The 22,514-nt window shown below is 42.5% G+C and overlaps 1 protein-coding gene across 1 annotated transcript; it reads right to left on the bottom strand.

Annotated features, from left to right (window-relative positions):
• Positions 1–15,204: 15,204 nt before the first annotated feature.
• LOC133055135 (olfactory receptor 4X2-like) lies at positions 15,205–16,134 on the bottom strand. Its single transcript, XM_061140591.1, has one exon. The coding sequence runs from the start codon at positions 16,132–16,134 to the stop codon at positions 15,205–15,207; it is 930 nt and encodes a 309-aa protein (XP_060996574.1).
• Between the last annotated feature and the right edge of the window lie 6,380 nt (positions 16,135–22,514).

Below are 22,514 nucleotides of genomic sequence, written 5' to 3'. Positions count from 1 at the left end.
GTATTAAATGGTCAGTTGTGATCAACTGGAAATAGCAATAGATTCTGCCAAAATGAGCAGATGCTCACTCTGGGTAAAAAGGAAATTTACAGGCTAAAGCATCATTAAACCAGAACATTCATAGCTGGGGCCCAGAACTTAAAAATGTGTGACATTGAGGAATTCAACCAGGTCCAAAATACCAGCCTGTCCTCTTCTGAAAACTGGGAGAGAGAAGTATCAGCCTTTTTATGCTTCGCTATAAAAAAGACTGAGACATAGAGTCAAAAACTGCGAAATTAAAAAAGCTCTGACATTCAGGGATTCACTGGTGGTTGGCTTCGATCCCCAACCCAGGGAGATCCCACGTGCCATGGAGTGGCTACACCCGGTGCCCCAACTGTTGGGACTGTGCTCTGGCGCCCAGAAACTGCAACTCCTGAGCCCGTACCCCGGAGCCTGTGCTCTGCAACGAGAGGGACCCCGCAATGGAAGACCTGCTCACAGCAACAAGGGGTTACCCTGTGCAGCAACAAAGGCCCAGCACAGCCAAAAATAAATAAATACATAAAACTATTTCAAAAAAAAATAACTTAATTCCTTAAAAAAAAAACCTCTGGCATTCTAATGGACATGAATGGTCCAAAGAATATTTTTATTCAAAAAGAAAAAAAAATTACAATATTAAACCAGCAAAGGAGCAGTTCAGTGTATTCTAAAGTCTCTGACAGTGGTCTTAGCATCTCTGCCCCTTTTGGATCAGCTTTTGTACTGACGGGGTTCCACGTCTGAGTGGATGAGCACTAACACTTCCTAGAATTAATCAAATCAAAATAGAGCTGAGACATGGGGAGAGCCTTAGATTCTCTATTTGTTTACTCATTCATTCATTCATTCAACAGGTATTATTTTAGGTATTGGGCTAATTGATCGGGAAGCAGCAGAGGAAATCAGCTTGATTCCTCTTCTCACAGACAGCGTGGTGGTCAGTGCTGTGACAGACATTTGCCCAAGGGTTGCAGTGAGCATGAGGATTCGTCCCACCCCAACCTGGAGGCAAAGAGTGGGAAAACTAAATGACTCACAAGTGCTAAACGTGGTTGCCTCGGCACTGAGCACTGGCTTCTCGCTGCACAGATACACTCAACTCTCACCCGGGAACCTTGCCACTGCCACCCTACGGCCCCTGGAAGACAGCCCTGCAAGTCTCCCACCCATTTCTCTATGCTCCTCAGTTCCTCCACCCATCCAGCTCTCCTAGTCAGGGGACCCCTTTGTTTCAAGTTCTGCAAGGCCCTCCTCTATAACTAAGCTCCAATCTCTGACATCCAAGTCGTTGATTAGGGCCCATAAATTTCAACACACTGATCGTAATTGACCCTTCCAGCCTCACCCATAACTGTGAGAGTCATAAACAAAGAAAGTCAAAAGAACTTTTTTTACAGAATGCTGCAGAATTCCAGAAGAAGGTGCTATGTAATTGCCAGGTAAACTCACTAATCCTCACAGATAAGGGTAGCTGAAAATATATTTTAAAGAGAAGCTGAATCTCTTTCAGAAAGAGCTTGAGAAATTTTGTATTATCTGTCATCTTACATCCTTATAATGAGAGGCTGGCAGAGGAGAGGTAGAGAAACATGCAAAAGAAATTTATAACAATTCTGAATGGGTGTGGGACTCACTACCCTGGACTGGGCTGTTCTACATTTGATGACAAATTCTTAACATTATTAAATCTTCAGATTCTGAAATGGTCATAAAACCATGGAGGTCCCAGTTCTTCCACTCAGGCAGTTTGAGCCTCAGTTTCTTCATTTGTAAAATAGGGATGCCAATAATTATTCTCTACCTGCCCTGGTTAAGACCATATGAAAAAAATAAATGAACATATTGTAGACATTGCAAAGCTTTAGGAAAAAATGCTGTTGATTATTATTACTTATATGTTATTAATTTTTCTCAATTCAAACCCTAAAATCAGGTAAAAAATGGGATTTTGAAAACTTTAATCAAAATTTAGAAAAATGAACTTAGGTTCTTTGCAAACTATCAAATGAGTTGTTTCATTGTCTGTTTCCATCGGAAATGATAGAACTTTGAATTTAGTAGAAAAGATATCTACAATGAAGGAAAACTCACCTGTACAGCAAGGTTGAAGGACTTGAATAATGTGTAGTTTATTTTCTTGCTTGGATATTTCTCTAGAAAAAGTCTTGAAGATTAGAAATTTCTGAAATATGAGTTGAAGTTTTGGATTCAACCTGTAGGAGTGGGTCCCAGCATCTCTCTTGTGACAATCACCACAGCCCTGAACTTGCTTAAAGCTGGTCAAGCCCTGCTGGCCCTCTGGAGTCAGAGCGGGGAAGCCAGAGATGGCCACTCCATGCCTTAGATGGCCCCAGTCCTAAGGCCCTGATGTCTGACCTCTCGGATGCAACCACTAAATGTATAACACCCACCGGAACGGGAACATCTTAATCTCCTTTTCCTGGAAACAGGAACTGAAAGGAACTGACCCCTCCTCACAGTCAGCTGGAAGAAGCTGGCAATGGCCCAGGGATTTAAACAGTGTGCCCTGTGAGACCCTGTCTCAGAGGCCACCAGGTCTACTCACTGTGGACCAGGGCCAGCATGTGGAAACACAGAAGCGGACAAAGGTGGTCACGAGAGCTGGACCTGTGGCCCCAGGTTGCCCAGCTGCCCATGGTCGCTCAGTTATTAATGCTATTCCAGGAAAACAGCTTAACCCTCCATCTCGGATTCCTGCAGAAGAGGATTCTGAGGCATCTGAGTTTCTGCTCCAGATTTCTCCCTTCAGGAAAATTATTTAACATTTAACCTTCTGTGCTTCAGTTTCCTCACCTGAAAAACGGAGCTAAAATAGTGTTTACTTGGGTACTAACAGCACAGTGACTATCATTAATACATTTATATACTGAAAACTTGTGAAGAGAGCAGATTTTTTTTTCATTTATTTATATTAGTTGGAGGCTAATTACTTTACTATATTGTACTGGTTTTTGCCATACATCGACATGAATCAGTCATGGGTGTACATGTGTTCCCCATCCTGATCCCCCCTCCCACCTCCCTCCCCATTCCATCCCTCTGGGTCATCCCAGTGCACCAGCCCTGAGCACCTGTCTCATGCATCCAACCTGGACTGGTGATCTGTTTCACAATTGATAATATACATGTTTCAATGCTATTCTCTCAGATCATCCCACCCTTGCCTTCTCCCACAGAGTCCAAAAGTCTGTTCTATACATCTGTGATTCTTTTTCTGTCTTGCATATAGGGTTATCATTACCATCTTTCTAAATTCCATATATATGCATTAGTAAACTGTATTGGTGTTTTTCTTTCTGGCTTACTTCACTCTGTATAATGGGCTCCAGTTTCATCCATCTCATTAGAACTGATTCAAATCTATTCTTTTTAATGGCTGAGTAATATTCCATTGTGTATATGTACCACAAGAGAGCAGATTTTAAATGTTATCACCACACATCAAAAAAAAGTGGTAAGGAAATGGAGGTGTGAACTGACCTTTTGTGGTCATCATTTCACTATATATATATGTATATATATATATATACATATATATATATCAAGTCACCACATTGTACACCTTAAACTTACATATGCTAGATGTCAATAATGTCTTGATGAAGCTGGAAAAAAAATATGCCTACCTCATAAGGCCTTTATGAGGATAAAATGGGAGTTTATATAAAATGATTAGAAAAAATGCCTGGCACACAGTAATTGCTATGTAAGTATCTGCTATCACTGCTACCATTATTAACACCATCACCGTTACTAACACCATCACCATTACTAAGTTACTAACACCATCACTGTTACTAACACCATCACCGTTACTAAGTTACTAGCACCATCACCATTACTAGCACCATCACCGTTACTAAGTTACTAGCACCATCACCGTTACTAACACCAACACCGTTACTAGCTCCATCACCGTTACTAAGTTACTAGCACCATCACCGTTACTAACACCATCACCGTTACTAACACCATCACCATTACTAACACCATCACCGTTACTAAGTTACTAGCACCATCACCGTTACTGACACCATCACCGTTACGAACACCATCACCGTTACTAGCACCATCACCTTACTAACACCACTGTTTACTAACACCATCACCATTACTAGCACCATCACTGTTACTAACACCATCACCGTTACTAACACCATCACCGTTACTAAGTTACTAGCACCATCACCGTTACTAACACCATCACCGTTACTAAGTTACTAGCACCATCACCGTTACTAACACCATCACCGTTACTAAGTTACTAGCACCATCACCGTTACTAACACCATCACCGTTATTAACACCATCACCGTTACTAGCACCATCACCATTATTATCCTCAATGTTGCTATTCCCTAACCATATGCACAGGCTTCCCTGGGGGCTCCATGGTAAAGAATCTGCCTGCCAGTGCATTAGACGCAGGTTTGATCCCTGGGTCAGGAAGATCCCCTGGAGAAGGAAACAGCAACCCACTCCACTCTTCTTGCCTGGGAAATCCCAGGGACAAAGGAGCCTAGTGGGCTACAGTCCATGGGGTCGCAAAGAGTCGGACACGACTGAGCAACTAAACAATAATAACAATGAGCATGTGCATCTAACCACTTCTGTGCCACTACAGCAACTTCATTGCAGCATATGGACACTTGACTGAATCATATGACCCGAAGATCGCATACAGAAAGTTTAGCAACATAAAGGAAATCCCGATGACGCAGAGGGGGTGAAATGGGGGCAGGGGAGGGAGGCTCAAGAGGGAGGGATCTATACTTACGGCTGATTCACGCTGTGGTATGGCAGAAACCAACAGAACATTGTAAAGCAATTATCCTCCAATTAAAAATAAATAAAATAAAAAAGGAAATCCTGAGTGCTAATATCAGGCACCAGTACTCTCAGCAGCCACCAACCACATCACATCCTAGGGAGTCTCTAGATCAGGTCACCTCCATCTCTTAAGGCTGCTTCTTCCAGCCCCATCACATCTGCTGGATCTTCTCTTCCCTCTATCCAGAACCCCACATGTCTACCTCCAGATCTCTGGAGAGAGAAAAGATTTCTTACAACCTCTTCACTCAAAATAACCCCCCTTTTATTTTACTGTTTATACTTTATTCAGTTACTGATATGTTTTCTTAGGTATGAATAAACTAAACAGGGCAGCTTAGATCTTCTCTGCTTCAACTTCTCTGTAGAGATTCAGGGACCTTGACTTTTATAAAGTCAAATGATAATGGAAATCTTTTTCTTAATAAAGCAGTAGTACTCACTCTGAAGATGAATTTTGCCATCATCTTTAGTATGTTGGAAGACTTAAGGCTCATTTTTTATAGCATGAGACTGAAAATCTTCTAAAATGTTCCCTCCGCCTCCCCCAGTGGCTGTAGAAGACCCGGAGGCCCTCTTCCTTCTGTGACTTTTTCAGCATCCTCACTCTCAAACAATGGCCTCTAAGGCTTGGCTCTAAACCTTAACATGCTATCACACGGTGCCACCTGCTTCACACATTTGTCTCTTCCCTCCTCCTGTTGGTCATTTTTTACACAGATGGCACATTAGAGAACTGTAAAAATTAAACTATAAGCAATTCATTAATTTTTTTCTTGAAATAGTGGGATATAAAATCCGATAGGGTCATTTGAAAGTTTATAAATCTAACTTCTCATTTTAAAGAAAAGAGAACCGAAGCTCAGGAAAGGTAATGAAAGTGTGGGGAAATGGTGGAAATTAAGAGCTAGGATCCATCTCAGAAAATCTACGGCCTTGTCAAAGTCACCGTACCACTCTGACCTTCATCCCATCTGCTCATCCTTCCATCCAAGAGGAACTGACACATTTGAGCTGGACATTGTGTACAATGGGGTTTCAGGTTAAGGAGGGTCATATAGGAAAAAAAAAATACACATGGCTTCCTCCCCCATAGCATGGTCCATCTAGTAGGCATAATGACTCATTTGGGGGGATGTAATTTGGGATCAGGAAGACTTTTCAGGATTGCAGCAATATAACCCAGGGGCACCCTGGAGTTAAACACTGTTAAAAGCAGAGACATTACTTTGCCAACAAAGGTCCATCTAGTCAAGGCTATCGTTTTTCCAGTAGTCATGTATGAATGTGACAGTTGGACTCTAAAGAAAGCTGAGCACCAAAGAAGTGATGCTTTTGAACTGTGGTGTTGGAGAAGACTCTTGAGAGTCCCTTGGACTGCAAGGAGATCCAACCAGTCCATCCTAAAGGACATCAGTCGTGGGTATTCATTGGAAGGACTCATGTTGAAGCTGAAACTCCAATATTTTGGCCACCTGATGCAAAGAGCTGACTCGTTGGAAAAGACCCTGATGCTGGGAGGGATTGGGGGCAGGAGGAGAAGGGGACAACAGAGGATGAGATGGTTGGATGGCATCATCAACTCAATGGACATGAGTTTGGTTGGACTCTGGGAGTTGGTGATGGACAGGGAGGCCTGGCGTGCTCCGGTTCATGGGGTCACGAAGAGTCAGGCTTGACTGAGCAACTGAACTGACTGAATAGTAAGAATTGTGCTTTCTCTTATTTGTGCATTAAATTTTGCAAAGGATTTGCTCACCCATTAACACGTTTTTTGATCAGAATGTTGTGTATTAATAGAATGTTGTGTATTAATAGCAGATGTGATTATCAGTGTTCATTTATTCTGTAATACACTGCTGCCTTAGCAATCATTAATTCAGCTCAGAGGTCTAAGTTTCCTCATTTCAGAAATTCTCCCAAGTAAGGGTGATCCTCCACCACTAATGCAGTAGTTGTGCAGCATTCACCCTCTGGGCACCAAGTGGCGGGGGGCACTGGGGGGAGGTGTCCAGAGGTTAGAGAGACGGTGATCAGTGCTGTGCTGAGGGGCAGCACAGCAAGAGCTCTATCCAGGACAGCTCCTGGTCCCATGAATAGCGCTCCTCGGAATGGTCCATTCATCCATCCTTCCTAGGTGCCCCTATCCCTACCTCTTCCATTCTTCACTTTATCAAATAAATTCATTAGCAACTCTATTATCTGTATTAATTGCCATGTGCTAGAAATGCTGTTGTAGTACAAAATAGCCCAAAATTCAGTGGCCTAATCCCAGTGAAAGTTTATTTCTCATTCACACTAAGTCCAGTGCAGATTTGCAGATTTTAGGGACAGCTCTCCACCAAGCTGTGACTCCCAGAAACAGGCCCATGGCAATCTGTGATGCCTCTGGTCTCCTGGGGCTTCAGGACCATCTGCTGGATCATCTGCACCCAGGTAGCCAGTCATCAAAGATGAATTGAGGAGCCCTGGGGACATTTTATGGACCAAGCCTAAATGGGTACATCATTTCCACCTATTAGTAACAAGACCCCATGTGGATGTAAGAGGGCCAGGAAAGGCAGCTTGTGTGCCCAGAAGAAAAAGATGAAGTAGTTTGGTAAACATATTCCATTGTTCGGACCACAATTCCTCATTTGCTGGCCTCTATCCCTCCCTTCAGAAAACTAAGGTCATGGCATCTGGTCCAATCACTTCATGGCAAATAGATGGGGAAACAATGGAAACAGTGACAGACTTTATTTTCTTGGGCTCCAGAATCACTGTAGACAGTGACTGCAGCCATGAAATTAAAAGACACTTGCTCCTTGGAAGAAACGATATGATCAACCTAGACAGCATATTAAAAAGCTGTCAAAGCTATGGTTTTTGCAGTAGTCATGTATGGATGTGAGAGTTGGACTATAAAGAAAGCGGAGCACCGAAGAATTAATGCTTTTGAACTGTGGTGTTGGAGAAGACTCTTGAGAGTCCCTTGGACTGCAGGGAGATAAAACCAGTCAATCCTGAAGGAAATAAGTCCTGAATAATCTTTGGAAGGACTGATGCTGAAGCTGAAGTTCCAATACTTTGCCCAACTGATGCAAAGAACTGACTCATTGGAAAAGATCCTGATGCTAGGAAAGATTGAAGACAGAAAAAGGGGATGACAGAGGATGAGATGGTTGGATGGCATCACCGACTCAATGGACATGAATTTGAGCAAGTGCCAGGAGCTGATGATGGACAGGTAAGCCTGGTGTGCTGCAGTCCATGGGGTAGCAAAGAGTCGGACGTGACTGACAGATCTTAATTGAACTGATCCCTCCCCTTCTCCCATCAAAGTTTATTTGTTACTACATTCAAGGAACTTTTGATACTCAATAGACCTTGATAATCTAATTAAAACCAGAGTCCAAATCATTGTCACACACACAAAAAAAGTTTAACTTTTATATTAGCTGCATTCTATGCCATGAATGTTTGTCAAGTACAAACTGTTGTCAATATAGTAGATTCCATGCTCTGGACCCGGGATCCACTGTTTATGGTTCCATGATCTTGGGCCAATAACCTAACATCTCTGTGCCTCAGTCACTCATCTTTGAAATGAAGCTTTTTTTTTTTTTTAATTGTTATTGGAGTATAGATGATTTACAAAGTTGCATTAGTTTCAGGTACAACAAAAGTGAATCAGTTATACATATACATATATCCATTATTTTTTAGGTTCTTTTCCCATATATGTCATTAGAAAGTATTGCGTGGCATGCCCTTTACTATAGAGTAGGTCTGTATTAGTTTAAAATAAGATTTAAAAAAGACAGAGAGAGAGATTGACATTAGGAAGCTGACTTCAAGACTTCTCTTTGGGTAGAACAATCCATAAACCTGGAAATCTTCAGCAGTTCTCCCGTGAGCCCATCAGCAACGACAGGAAGATGCTTGTCGTTATCACTGTTTCACTGTCGAGGGCAGCATGGTAGACAATGGGAACAAAGAAAGTAAAATTCCACAGTACTTTGTTTGAGCATTTCTTTTATCAATGATCTTTTTTTTTTTTTTTTTTATTGCAATGACCAAAAAAAAAGCACCAAACGATATTTGTTAACAGCAGAACAGGACTTCCTTGGTAGTCCAGTGGTTAAGAATCCAGCTGCCATGCAGGGGACACGGGTTCAATCCCTGGTCCAGGAAGACCCCACATGCCACAGACCAATGAAGCCCATTCGCCACAACTATTGCAGCCCATGCCACCTAGAGCCTGTGCTCTGCGGTGAGAAGCCACAGCAATGAGAAGCCTGCTCATCCCAACTGGAGAAAGACTGCACGCAGCAACAAAGACCCAGCACATCCCCTAAATAGCAGAACAGTAAAAAGGATCCTCCCTTATGTGTTATAAAGACTTAGATAAGCTCCAGTTCCTGCATCTCCCAGAGACTTGAGATCCTGATAAAGGGTTGACTGAAGACTGGTAGGAAGAATTGAAATGTCTTTGGCATGCACTCTCTAAGGCTGGCACAAAGAGGTTCCACTTGGCAGAGCCCAATTCAGGCAGAGCTGAAAGAACAGTAAGTAATAATAATGCCAGAGCCAGGAATGAGGAAATAATTGTCCTCTCCTGGGACATTCTGCCCAGGCTTATTAAGTACCTTCATCTTCCAGAAATTCCCAGCAGAAAATATATGTATTTATTTTGCAGAAAAATTATTCTTCTACCACTTGCTAAAATTCTGAAAATGGTTTAACCAAATGGCTACATTTAACCACAGAACAGAAAGGAAAAATAACCCTGGAAACAGTGAGCCAGGTCCTTTCATTGAAAGAGAAAGCTAGAACCAAAACTAATATAATCATTGGGTATAACCTCCAAAAAGGCTGTAATAGCAGATAAATAACCTAAGCATTATTTCACACACACAAAAAAAAAGCTACCATAATTTGTTTTTACCTAGTTTTATGATGGGTGTATAGCATACTTTTGTTTCTATCTGGTCTTTCATAACACTCAAAAAGAAAATAAAAAAATAACCTCAACAAGGACATTCTGATGTAAGATGCTTGAAATTGCAGAGTTGGTATTTTGGCCATCAAATTAAAACTGCTCTGGGAGGCAGCATTATCAAGAAAACCTTGGCACTGGAAACATATTCTGTGCAACTGATTTTCAGTTCTTCCATTCTCTAGCTAAACGACATTGGGTGGGTTACTTGATCCTTCAGAAACTCAGTTTTTTCATATTTCAGGTGGAGAAAATAACACATGTCACGTAGGATGGACAAGCAAAACACTGTACAAGTATTTAGCCCAGTTTTTGTCATTCAGTAGGTGCTTAATAAATATCAAGTATTATTAGATCTCACAGGTTGCACGTTAGAATCAAGTAGGAGATTAGTTTACAAGGCACTGCCATAGGCTTTATTTCCAAGGTTCTCTTTTACTTCTATGTATTTCAAACATTTTTTATTAAATTTCAATTACAAAGAATCATAAAACTTAGGATACCTAATGGGCAAGTTGGTCTAGTTCTATACAGTTCACAAAATGAAAATAAATAAATAAATAAAGGATTATGAAGACGACTGAACGCTATAAATCCCGTGGCACAGTCTGCAGTCATAATAGAAAGACGCAATAGTGGCATCATCCTAAGAGGTGAGGCAATTTCAGAGCAGGCTGAGTCAACACTGCATGTTCGGTAGAGTCTGCCCTGATCGGGCACACTATCTTTTCTGAGGCATGCCTTCACGCTCACTAAGGAAGTTCTTGCCCTGATTCTCTGAACTGGGACTTTAGAAGGAACAAGGACTTACTGCAGAGCACAGAGACGCTCAGTGTCATGGGGCAGCCTGGATGGGAGGGGAGTCTGGGGGAGAATGGACACTTGTGTATGTATGGCTGCCTCCCTTCGGTGTCCACCTGAAACTATCACACCAGTGTTAAGTCAGCTATACTCTAGTATAAAATAAAGTGTTTCAAAAATCCTTAGAACAAATGATCTAGGTTTTTTTTCTCTCTCTTTTTTTTTTTTACTTATATTAGTTGGAGGCTAATTACTTTACAATATTGTAGGAGTTTTTGCCATACATTGATATGAATCAGCCATGGATTTACACGTGTTCCCTATCCTGAACTCCCCTCCCACTTCCCTCCCCATCCCATCCCTCTGGGTCATCGTTGTGCCCCAGCCCTGAGCACTTGTCTCATGCATCAAACCTGGACTGGCGATCTGTTTCACAATTGATAATACACATGTTTCAATGCTGTTCTCTCAGATCAAAAAAGAAGGCGTGGCTCTGCTCCCCCTGCTCAGAATGGAGGTCGTTTCCTAAAGCCTGTCACTCCATAACCAAGCTGCAGAACCTGACTATGAACAAATCAAGAAAGACATGTAGACAGAATATTTTACAATGTTTTTTAAAGTTTCTTAAAGGATCTGACTATCTTTTATGAACATAAATCTTACATGTAAAGCTTATTTTTCAAAAAGAAATAAGATAATCTGCTGCCTTAATTGAAGTCCTACAAGTACCTGTTTGACTGCGTCTTGTCCTCTCCTGCTCTGCTTCTTCACCAATCCCTGAGGTGCTTGAAGAACTCTGGGTTCTAACTCATGGTTCACAAACAGCTGGTTCAGAAAAAACAACCGGGGCTTTGGAAGAGTCCTTGACCTGCAGTTTCCTCAACTGCAAAGTGAGGGTTGTCCCACCTGGGGCAGTGCCCTTCAGATCTAATTTTAGGAAACTGATTAGGGGATACTCAACTCATATTAGTCTTTGACTTATATTTCCCATTTTCTGAAATGTACGTCAGTCTCAAGAATGCTGCCTTTTTCAGCATTTGAAGAATTCTTCTTGGCCAACATAAGGCGTTTTGATCCTATATATTAGCTAACTCTTGCAACTCAGTGATCAGCTTTTACTTTCATGAGAACTAGAGGCTGAGCTGAGAGGAGCACCATGCTTCCCTGGTTTTTTAACTCACTGTTTCCAGATCTGGCGTCTCAAGCCCTGGTTTCTGTGGACCCAGGAACACATGTGAACATCATAAGGCAGTTCAGGCTGTATTTTGAAGAAACACTTTTCATTTACGTTGAAGTGATTCCATAGAAAAAAACACCTGACAATAACAGAGATTATGAAACCTCAGTTTTGAAATTCAGAGACTCAGATGTGTTTGTGTTCTGTGATCTTTAAAAAGCAGCAGAGGAAAACACAGAGAGAGCAAGAACTCAGAAATCAGACAGGCCTGCATTTGAGTTCAGCCTTTCAGGGACCTAATTCTATGACCTGGATCAAGGCACTGATCTCCCAAAGCCTCAGCCTCTTTATCCGTAAAGCAGGAGACTCACACCTACATCACCAGAGCATTTCAGGATGAAATGGAGATAAAATATATGAAATATCTTGGGTAATAGTAAAATATATACTTAACACATGCTCTTTTCATACACATACATAACGTGTGTGTGTGCTGAGTGACTTCAGTCATGTCTGACTCTGCGACCCTGTGGACTGTAGCCCGCCAGGATCCTCTGTCCTTTGGATTCTCCAGCCAATGTACGTTATTCTCAGAAAAAATTAAGCAGTGATTATTGATTTGTCTCAAGCAGTATGATATCGGTTTATTGATTAGATGGTTGAGGTGAAAATACAGATGTAACAACCACTGTTCACTTACAATCTGAAGCACTACTGACTTCCGGAAATTTAATAGACCATATATTTATTAAGTTTTACTATATATCATTAAGAGCAAGGTATAAAAATGAGTCAGATTCATGCCATATACCCAAGAGTTAAAGTCTAGGGGCAGAGTCGGGGCTGGAGGGGTAAGAAAAATACACGCTGAAATTTAGGTAGCAAAGGCTTGAAAAGATTCTAGCTAAGTGCTCTGGGAATTCAAAGTATTGAATATATTTTTCTCTCTTTTATCCTGCTGGGACTCCTAAAATGCGAACGTTGGGATGCTTGATGTTGTCACAGAGTTCCGAAAATTATTCTCGTTTTTCTAAATTTGTCTTTCTTTTTGCTGTTCTGGTTGAGTGTTTTCTATTATTCTATCTACCAGATCGTTTATACATTCTTCTGAATCATCTAATCTGCTGTTAATTCCCTTTAGTGTAGTTTTCATTTCATTTATTGTATTCTTCAGCTCTGACTGGTTCCTTTTTTATACTTCCTTAATCTTTGTTAAAATTCTCACTGTGTTCACCTGTTCTTTTCCCAAGTTCAGTTACGACTGATTCAAACTCTTTATCAGGTAAATTATCTCTCTGTTTCACTCAGGTTTTTTCATGGATTATTTTCTTGTTCTTTCATTTGAAACCTATCCCTTTGTCTTCTCATTTTGTCTAACTTTCTCTATGAAATTGTGAAGCTGTCACCCATGCCGGCCTTGGAGGCATGTCCTTCTGAGGAGGCAGCCCTGTGCAGTCTGCGTGTGCCCCGTGGCTTGGGGGGAGCTCCCCCTGTGTGCAGTGGCCGTCACCGCCCTGTTGGAGGTGGACTCTGGCCCAAGGAGATGAACCAGGAGCCCTGAGAGCAGCGGGCTTCTCCCAGGTTTGATGGCAGTCTCCGCCCTGGTTTGGGAGCTGGCTGGGGTGTGAGGTCTTGCAGCTGCACTTCCCAGGTGGTGCTGGTGGTAAAGATGCCGCCTGCCAATGCAACAGATGAGAGACACAGTTTCGATCCCTGGGTCAGGAAGATCCCCTGGAGAAGGGCATGGCAACCCACTCTAGTATTCTTGCTTGGAGAATGCCACGGACAGAGAAGCCAGTGGGCTACATACAGTCCATGGGATCACAAAAAGATGGACACAGCTGGTTGACTTAGCACGCACACACGTGTGGAGCTTGGTTACAGGATGGGCGGGGGTCTGGGCAGTGGGTGCCACACCACTGGGCTCGTTCCACGCCCTCCCAAGTGTGCCCAGGGGATGCACGCCGCAGGGGTGGAGGTCTCTCTCCTGTAGCTTCCCTCTCTCCCTTCAGAGTGAGCACAATGGCGGACGCTCTGGCGGGGGCTTATCTCCACTCGGGACCTGGTCTCGCTCCCTCTCGAGTACGTGCACCAAAGCGTGTACTGACAATGGCTGCCTCCGCCCCCGTCAGAAGTGGGACCAGGGTCCAAGCCGACTTCGTTCCCTCAAAGTGTGCACCCCTGCACTGGCAACGGCAGCCCCTGCCTTAGTGGGGAGGAGCAGCAGAGCAAGAGGGGCTGGAACAGGAGCCCAGTGCGGACCTGGGGACACGCGGTGGTCCTGGTGAGCCGGCGGGAGCAACAGGCAGCTTTTAATCCGCTGCCTTTGTGCTGTGACCGGAAGTAAGCAAGTATGTGTGTGTGGTGTTTTCAAGAGCAGAGTCTCTCACAGTCCTCCGGTAATCCTCACCGGTTTTCCATAAGAGGCTTGTCTAAACCAGGATCAGAACCAAAGGGCTGGGGTACCCAAGGTGTGGGTCTAAATTCTCACTCCCCAGGGAGGATTCCTGACCCTGTAACACTCGCTTCTCTCCTGTGCCCCCTTGGAAGTATGGGTCTGCTCCTCCTCCCGGACTAGCAGACTCCATGTGGATCTTTGTTCACAGCTTTGGTTGTAGGAGCATTCTGCTAGTACCCAGATTGACTGCAGTGAGAGTCACTATATATGTGGTTGTAGTTTTCATGTATTCATGAAGGGAGGTGAGTCAGGATCCTCCTACCCTACCATCTTGATCTCTTTCCTTGCAAACTATTCTTCAGTGCAGGCTTAACTGATATTTTATGATTAAAGTGACATTATATATTTTTGATAGGAATATTATAGCAATTATGCTGTGTGCCTCTCAGTCTAAATATCATAAATGTGTCTAATTACTAAAAAGAGTGTCTTCCAGGATTCTTGATTGTAAAGTCATATTTATCCTTTTTCAATTAATAAATCTCTTGTGGGGAGATGAGTTGAGACTATATAAAATCCTATTTCTCATCAAGAAAAAATTTAATGAGTGTTGAGTTACAAACATTAAGAACTTATTTAGCACCACGCATCAAAAGTTATTACACTTTTTAACAAAGCAAGGTTTCTATAGCAAATAACTGTTTAAAAATCAGTGTCATTAAAGATTTCTGTTCAGGAAACTTAGAACATTGTTATTTATATTATAAAATTTCAGAAACAATTTAAACATCTAACAGAAAAGTGGCCAAATAAGTAACAGTAAGAGAAAATATATGGTAAGTGATTACAGTGAAGTTGATGAAGAGTAACTCTAAAATTAGCAAGTCCTGGGAGCTGTCCTTCATCTCATTCTGCCCCTTCAGTTTGGACAGAGCATCACCAACAAGGATCAAGACCAAGGCTCAGCCTCTACCTCTCTTTTGGTTTCACTGCTCTGACCCACAGCCTCTTCATGGCCTTCTTCACTTCAGCATTTCTCAGGGAGTAGATGACAGGGTTGAGCAGTGGGGTGATCACCGTGTAGAACACGGCCACCGTCTTGTCCACAGACAGGGTGGTAGAAGGTCTCAGATAGATGAAGACGCAGGGCCCAAAGAACAAGGTGACCACGGTGATGTGGGACCCACAGGTGGACAGGGCCTTGCACCGCCCCTCGGAGCTCCGAGTCCTCAGATGGAGCAAGATGACCACATAGGAGGCTAAGAGGACCACGAAGCTGATCACAGACAGGGTCCCCCCGTTGGCAACGATCAGAAGACCAACGAGGATGGTGTCAGAGCAGGCAAGTTTGAGCAGGGGAAGCACGTCACAGAAATAGTGGTCGATCACATTGGGGCCACAGAAGGGCAAGCGGAAGATGAGAAGGATTTGGGCCAAGGAATGCACGAAGCCTCCCACCCATGCTGCTCCCACCAGGAAGGCACACGCCTGCCAGTTCATGATGGTGGTGTAGCTGAGGGGCTTGCAGATGGCCACGTAGCGGTCATAGGCCATCACAGTGAGCAGGAAAGTCTCAGTGCCACCAAACAAGTGAATAAAGAAAACCTGCAACATGCAGCCCCACAGAGATATGGCTTTCCTTTCAGCCAGCAGATCTGAGATGAGTCTGGGGGCTGTCGTCGAGGCGTAGCAGATCTCCGCAAAGGAGAGGTAGCTCAGGAAGAAGTACATGGGGGAGCCAAGGCTTCTGCTGCTCATGACAGTGAGGACAATGAGGAAATTCCCCAGCACAATGGCTACATACAGGAGCAGAAATATCACAAAGCAGACTTTCTGCACCAGCTGATTGGGAGAAAGTCCCAGGAAAATAAACTCTTTCACATTGTGTGTTTTAGCCATGACGTAGCCACCAGGAAACAGTGGTTGACTTTATTTTTGGCGGCTCCAAAATCATTGCAGATGGTGACTGCAGCAATGAAATTAAAAGACACTTACTCCTTGGAAGGAAAGTTATGACCAACCTAGACAGCATGTTCAAAAGCAGAGACATTACTTTGCCAACAAAGGTCCGTCTAGTCAAGGCTATGGTTTTTCCAGTGGTCATGTATGGATGTGAGAGTTGGACTATAAAGAAAGCTGAGCACCGAAGAATTGACGCTTTGGAAATGTGGTGTTGGAGAAGACTCTTGAGGGTCCCTTGGACTGCAAAGAGATCCAACCAGTCCATCATAAAGGACATCAGTCCTGGGTGTTCATTGGAAGGACTGATGTTGAAGCTGAAACTCCAATACTTTGGCCACCTGATGCGAAGAGCTGACTCATTGGAAAAGACCCTGATGCTAGGAAAGATTGAGGGCAGGAGGAGAAGGGGACGACAGAGGATGAGATGGTTGGATGGCATCATCAACTCGATGGACATGGGTTTGGGTGGACTCCGGGAGCTGGTGATGGACAGGGAGGCCTGGCATGCTGCGGTTCATGGGGTCGCAAAGAGTCAGACACCACTGATCGACTGAACTGAGCCACCAGGAGGCAGTAATTTGGGTCTGTTATCTGAAATAACACAAAAGACTTCCTCCTTCAGCAGCTGAATTATATAATAGTCCCTTGCATATATGAAATGCTACCATTCAGACTCTACAACCTTAGAGTCTTCTCAGAAATAGGAAATCCATCTCTGCAATCCATATACACATTGAATTGTAATTGTGCTATGTGACCATCTGGCCCACCAAACTGTGGACTTTCTAGAGCAGAGATTATGTCTTGCTACCACTTCATCTCCAGTGCTAACTGAAGCACCTGCACAAAATTCCACTCAGTGAACCTACATAGGATGGAGGAACAGTGCATATAGATCATCCTAGCCTTCTTAGCATAGTATCTGGTACACCAAAGAAGTTCAGAAAATACTGAAAGAACAAAGGTCACCAAGGACCAAGACCACATCTTTCCATACCGAATCCCAGGTCTAGCACAGTGCTTGTTTCAGGCAAAGGCCAGGCCAGTGTGAGAGCACTTTGTGAAATACCACGGCCTTCCTGGTCGCATTCCCTTCACATTCAAAGTGGAATTTAGTCATCACATGCTCACAAATAAAACCAACCCCACTGTTTCTGGGCCTCTGCAGTCTCACTACTGTTCCTTTTATCTGTTCTGATCCCAAAGACGTCAATGGTGCTCTGAGCACATCCAGTTTTCAATCTCCAAGCATTAAGGCCAAGTTATGCGCCAGAGCTCATACATCTCAGGAGTTGCCAGATGGAGGATCTGCTCTCCCCGCAGCCTTAGGAATGCTGAGACTAAGCCAGTGAGTCTATTCCACATGATTAAAAACAAGAACACAGTAGACTTGCCTCTCAGATGTTCCACAGAGAAATAAGAATTCTGGCAGCTCAGGCTTGAGTTCACTCTGCTGAGAGATACTGGGGGTGAAGGGGGTGTATGATGATCAAATGAGAGAAGATTGGTCCCCAGAGAGGCCATGTCTTTCCCCTTCCTGATCAGGCACCTACCTCATGGGAAGAAGGACCTGGATACCAGCATCTCAAACTTCCCTGTAGGTAACATAACTTCAGAAATCAATAGGGAATATATTAAAGTAATTTCACCCAGTGTTCTCAGGGCACTTAGGCTATGGGGCTCTATACTGTTCTGAGGGCAATTAGATCCAGCTCTTGCTTATCATGAACTCAATCACGTGGTTTTTTGCATATGACAGTATCCCAAGGACGGGATCAAGGAATTATGGACCACAAATGTCAGAAACTGAGACAGCACTTCTCCTGGCCTTTGGTGTGGATGAGCGTGAGGCTATAGAACAGTGGTTCTCAACCATGGGTGATTTTGCCCCCAAGAGGATATGTGGCAGCATCTGGAGACATTTTTTTCATTTCCTACCTGTGTGGGAAAGAGGTGTTCCTGGCATTTAGCAGGCAGAGGCTAGAGATGCTAAGAAATGTCCTACAAGGCAGAATACAGCCCCCTACCACCACAGCAAAGGTAATCTGAGCCAAAATCACCACACTACTATTGAGATACCCTGCTCAGAAGGAAACAAAATTTTTCCAAATTGATATTTATCAATATTAAACTGGATGTTGGTTTGAAAACACTACATGTGAGTTTACTACTCTGATTTGACTTCATCTGTATTAAATTTCCTGTTGTGAATAGTTTTACAAATGGCGTAATAACACTTTGTAAGATCAGTGTGCTCTTTCCCGGTCTTAAACGTAATTGTCATTAATTTAGCCTGATTAAAGTTGAAAAAAAATGCCAAGTTTCAACTAGTGATTAAGAGACTACTATGATCATATATTTTTAATTACTTTACAGGTTTTAACATAAGATATCACATAAAAAACCCAAACAAACTTTCTGGCCAATCCAATAATTGCTTTTGAAAGTGCAAAGTCTGAATTAACCATTATCATTTTTTTTCTTTATCCATTATATTTTTAAAAAACACTAGGTCTGGTTTCCTCAGTGTGTATGCCCAGAAGTGGGATTGCTGGGTCATATGGCAGTTCTATTTCCAGTTTTTTAAGAAATCTCCACACTGTTTTCCATAGTGGCTGTACTAGTTTGCATTCCCACCAACAGTGTAAGAGGGTTCCCCTTTTCTCCACACCCTCTCCATCATTTATTGCTTGTAGACTTTTGGATAGCAGCCATCCTGACTGACGTGTAATGGTACCTCATTGTGGTTTTGATTTGCATTTCTCTAATAATGAGTGATGTTGAGCATCTTTTCATGTGACCCAGAGGAATTGGGTGGAGAAGGAGGTGGGAGGGGGGATTGGGATGGGGAATACGTGTAAATCTATGGCTGATTCATATCAATGTATGACAAAACCCACTGAAATGTTGTGAAGTAATTAGCCTCCAACTAATAAAAAAAAAAAAAGAGAGAGAAAAAAAAAAAACACTAGGAAGAAGATTAGCCAATAATTGCATAAAATCTCCAAATATTTTAGAAAATCTACATTCATTATGTACATATCATCACTGAGTTTCTGTGGGAAGCTGTAAGTCAAAATCTTTTCTCTGTTGAAGGATTCAGTTTAATACATCTAAGGAAGATGAGTTTTTAAAGTGAGTCTATGAATGTGCATTACAGGAAGATACATTTGTTAAAATATTTGTGGTATGAGACTATTTGCTCACCTAAAGTGATAAATTTTCAGAAAAGGTTGATGTTATTTTCTAACCTGGTGAAGATTAACCCATTGACTATGGCCACACTTGCCTAGTTCTAGTTAAACTCTGCCATTATAAGAAAAATATAGATTCTTTACAAATTAGGGAGAGTACTACACAACTTTCACCTTAAGAAAAGTTGTTTTGCAAGTTAAAACGAAGATGTGAATCGGTCAGCTAACGCTTTTTATGTTTATGCCACTACTTACTATTCCAGGCTCCTTTGCATCTAGGTATAGGCATATGACCTAGTTCTGCTCAATAACAGCAAAATAAGAATTGTTCTGAAGTCCTTGGAACTGTTCTCTGAAATAAAATGAAAACCCCTCTCTTCTTACATGTGAGCACATAGTACTGAGAGCTACTGTAGACATCTTGCAGCCGTGAGGGGACAGCCAAGAGAACTGAAGGGACACCCACCAGATTCTCGGGCATCATAGGAATAACGAAACAACCCTGGGTCCACTGACCTCCCAACTTCTTGTTGAGTAAGCAACAAATGTTACTGGCTGAAGCCAGGGGCTGGCACACATTTTCAGTAAAGTGCTACATAGAAAATATACAGGCTTTGCAAGCAGAGTCATGAATGTAGAGAACAAACTTACAGTTACCAAGAGACAATGAGGGGTCGGACAGATTGGGAGGTTGGGATTGACGTGTCTGCACTACTCTATATGAAATAGATAACTTGTGAGAACCTCCTGTTCAGCATGGGGAACCCTACTCGGCGATCTTTGGTGACCTAAATGAGAAGGAAATCTAAAAAGAGGGCACATATGTACTCACGTGACTGATTCACTTTGCTCCACAGCAGAAACTGACCACATTGCAAGGCAATTTACTCCAATAAAAATTAATTAATAAACAAATATAAGACGATTTTCATATGTAAAAAAAAGAAAACATATAGGCTTTGCAGACCAGTCTCTGTCATAACTACTCAACCATACCTCTCCAACACAAAAGCTGCCATAGATAAAAAGAGTAAAATAATGGGGCATGACTGTAATCCAACAAAACTTATTTATGGGCAACAAAGCTTAAATTTCACTTAATTTTTATGTGTCACAAAATATTATTTCACTTTAATCTTTTCAACCATTTGAAAACGTAAAAGCCTTTCTTGGCTCACAGGTCATACAAAAACAGGCAACATCTTGGCTTAAGCCATGCATGACTGAGTGACTAACACATACACACACGCACAGAACTCGGTGCATAGATAACAACTGTCTAGAAAGGAATTCAGTTCAATTCAGTCTCTCAGTCGTGTCTGACTCTTTGCGACCCCATGAACCACAGCACGCCAGGCCTCCCTGTCCATCACCAACTCCCGGAGTCCACCCAAACCCATGTCCATTGAGTCGGTGAAAGGGTCTTGTAAAGCTATTCAGATGGAGATGTGAATGGTTATATATTTACATATATGGCTGAGTCTCTTTGCTGTTCCCCTGAAACTATTACACATTGTTAATCTGCTAAACGCCTACACAAAATTAAAAGCTTGGGGAGAAAGGATATGAATGGCCGCATGCCTGCTCAGTCGCTGTCACGTCCGTCTCTGCAACCCCGTCAACTGTAGCCTGCCAGGCTCCTCTGTCCATGGGATTATCCAGGCAAGAACACTGGAGCAGGTTGCCATTTCCTCCTCCAGGGACCTTCGTGACCCAGGGATCAAACCCTCCTCTTCTGCTTCTCCTGTGTTGGGAGGCAGATTCTTTACCATTGAGCCTCCTGGGAAGCCCATGTGAATGATTAATCATAGCTTTATTATATTTCACCTTCCACAGACCTTTCCATTCTAACAATGTCCTGCTTCCGTGAAACAAAGCTCCTACTGTGGATTGGATTCAGGAGGCACTGGATTCAGGTTAATAAAGGGGGGGAAACTAAAATTAAGTATTTTTTTTTAAATATACAACTTTAATAGGGTTGATACTTGAGAACATAAATTCCTAAAAATCGCCTTTTCCACTTAAAAAAATCAGAGAGAAAACTTTCTGCTATGATAGAATTATATATACAGTTGTCAAGAGCTGATAAGATGATTACTGCTAAGTGAACTTTGACAAATTTAATTGATCAAGACTATTCTTACTGGTTTGAATAGCCATCTATAACAGTATACGAAAGGATGAGAGAGATGTGCTGAGTGCAGATGTCACAGAGATGGGAGATTAAATAATAATTTCACTTACTAGAAAAGTTGAAATAGTTATATGCTTAGTAATGTTTTTTTCAGTTTTTAACATTTTTGAAAGTTTTATTGTGTCTTGGGCTTTAGGTGATTAGCTAACAATGTAATAGTTTCAGGTGGACAGTGAAGGGACTCAGCCATACATGTATCCATTCTTCCCCAAATGCCCCTTCCATCCAGGCTGCCCCATAACATTGAGCAGAGTTCCATGTGCTATACAGTAACCTTTGTTGATTACCCATTTTAAAAACAGCAGTGCGTACATGCCCATCCCAAACTCCCTGTGCACGCTAAGCCATTTCAGTCGAGTCTGACCCTTTGGGACCCTATGGATCACAGCCCACCAGGCTCCTCTATCCATCGGATTCTCCAGGCAAGAATACTGGACTGGGTTGCCATTTCCTTCTCCCCCACACTCCTTAACTGGACATAAAATGAAGTATTGATAGAAAAGCCTTCCAGGGATTCCCACAAGAGCACATTGACAGAGGGAAAGAATAAAACATAAACTTCTGTCTCCCAGGACCACAATCTTTCCACACACCACAGCATGCTAACACTGAGAGGTAAAGTAAACAAACCCAGGATTCGTAGGTAGAAAGTGACAGAGTGGGAATTCAATCCAGGTGATACCTCCCTAAAGCCTATGCCCTGTACACTATAGAACATGAAGAAAAATAGCAATGCAGCTCAATTTTCAACTTTCTCCAAAATACAGAGGGCTATGAAAGGCATCTGATTTATTTTATGGAATTTAAAGCCCTCACCTAAAATACAAAAAGTCATGACTAGGTGAACTTTCGCTCTGTTCCTCGTAGTTCACTAAAATCAAACTTGTTTAGTCAGCATATGCGTGCTCAGTTTTTTAAGGTTTTCATTG

Source organism: Dama dama, chromosome 1, assembly GCF_033118175.1.
Source record: "Dama dama isolate Ldn47 chromosome 1, ASM3311817v1, whole genome shotgun sequence".
Classification (NCBI taxonomy): domain Eukaryota; kingdom Metazoa; phylum Chordata; class Mammalia; order Artiodactyla; family Cervidae; genus Dama; species Dama dama.
Note: the sequence above shows the minus strand (reverse complement) of the source record. Positions and strands in the feature narration are given on the sequence as shown.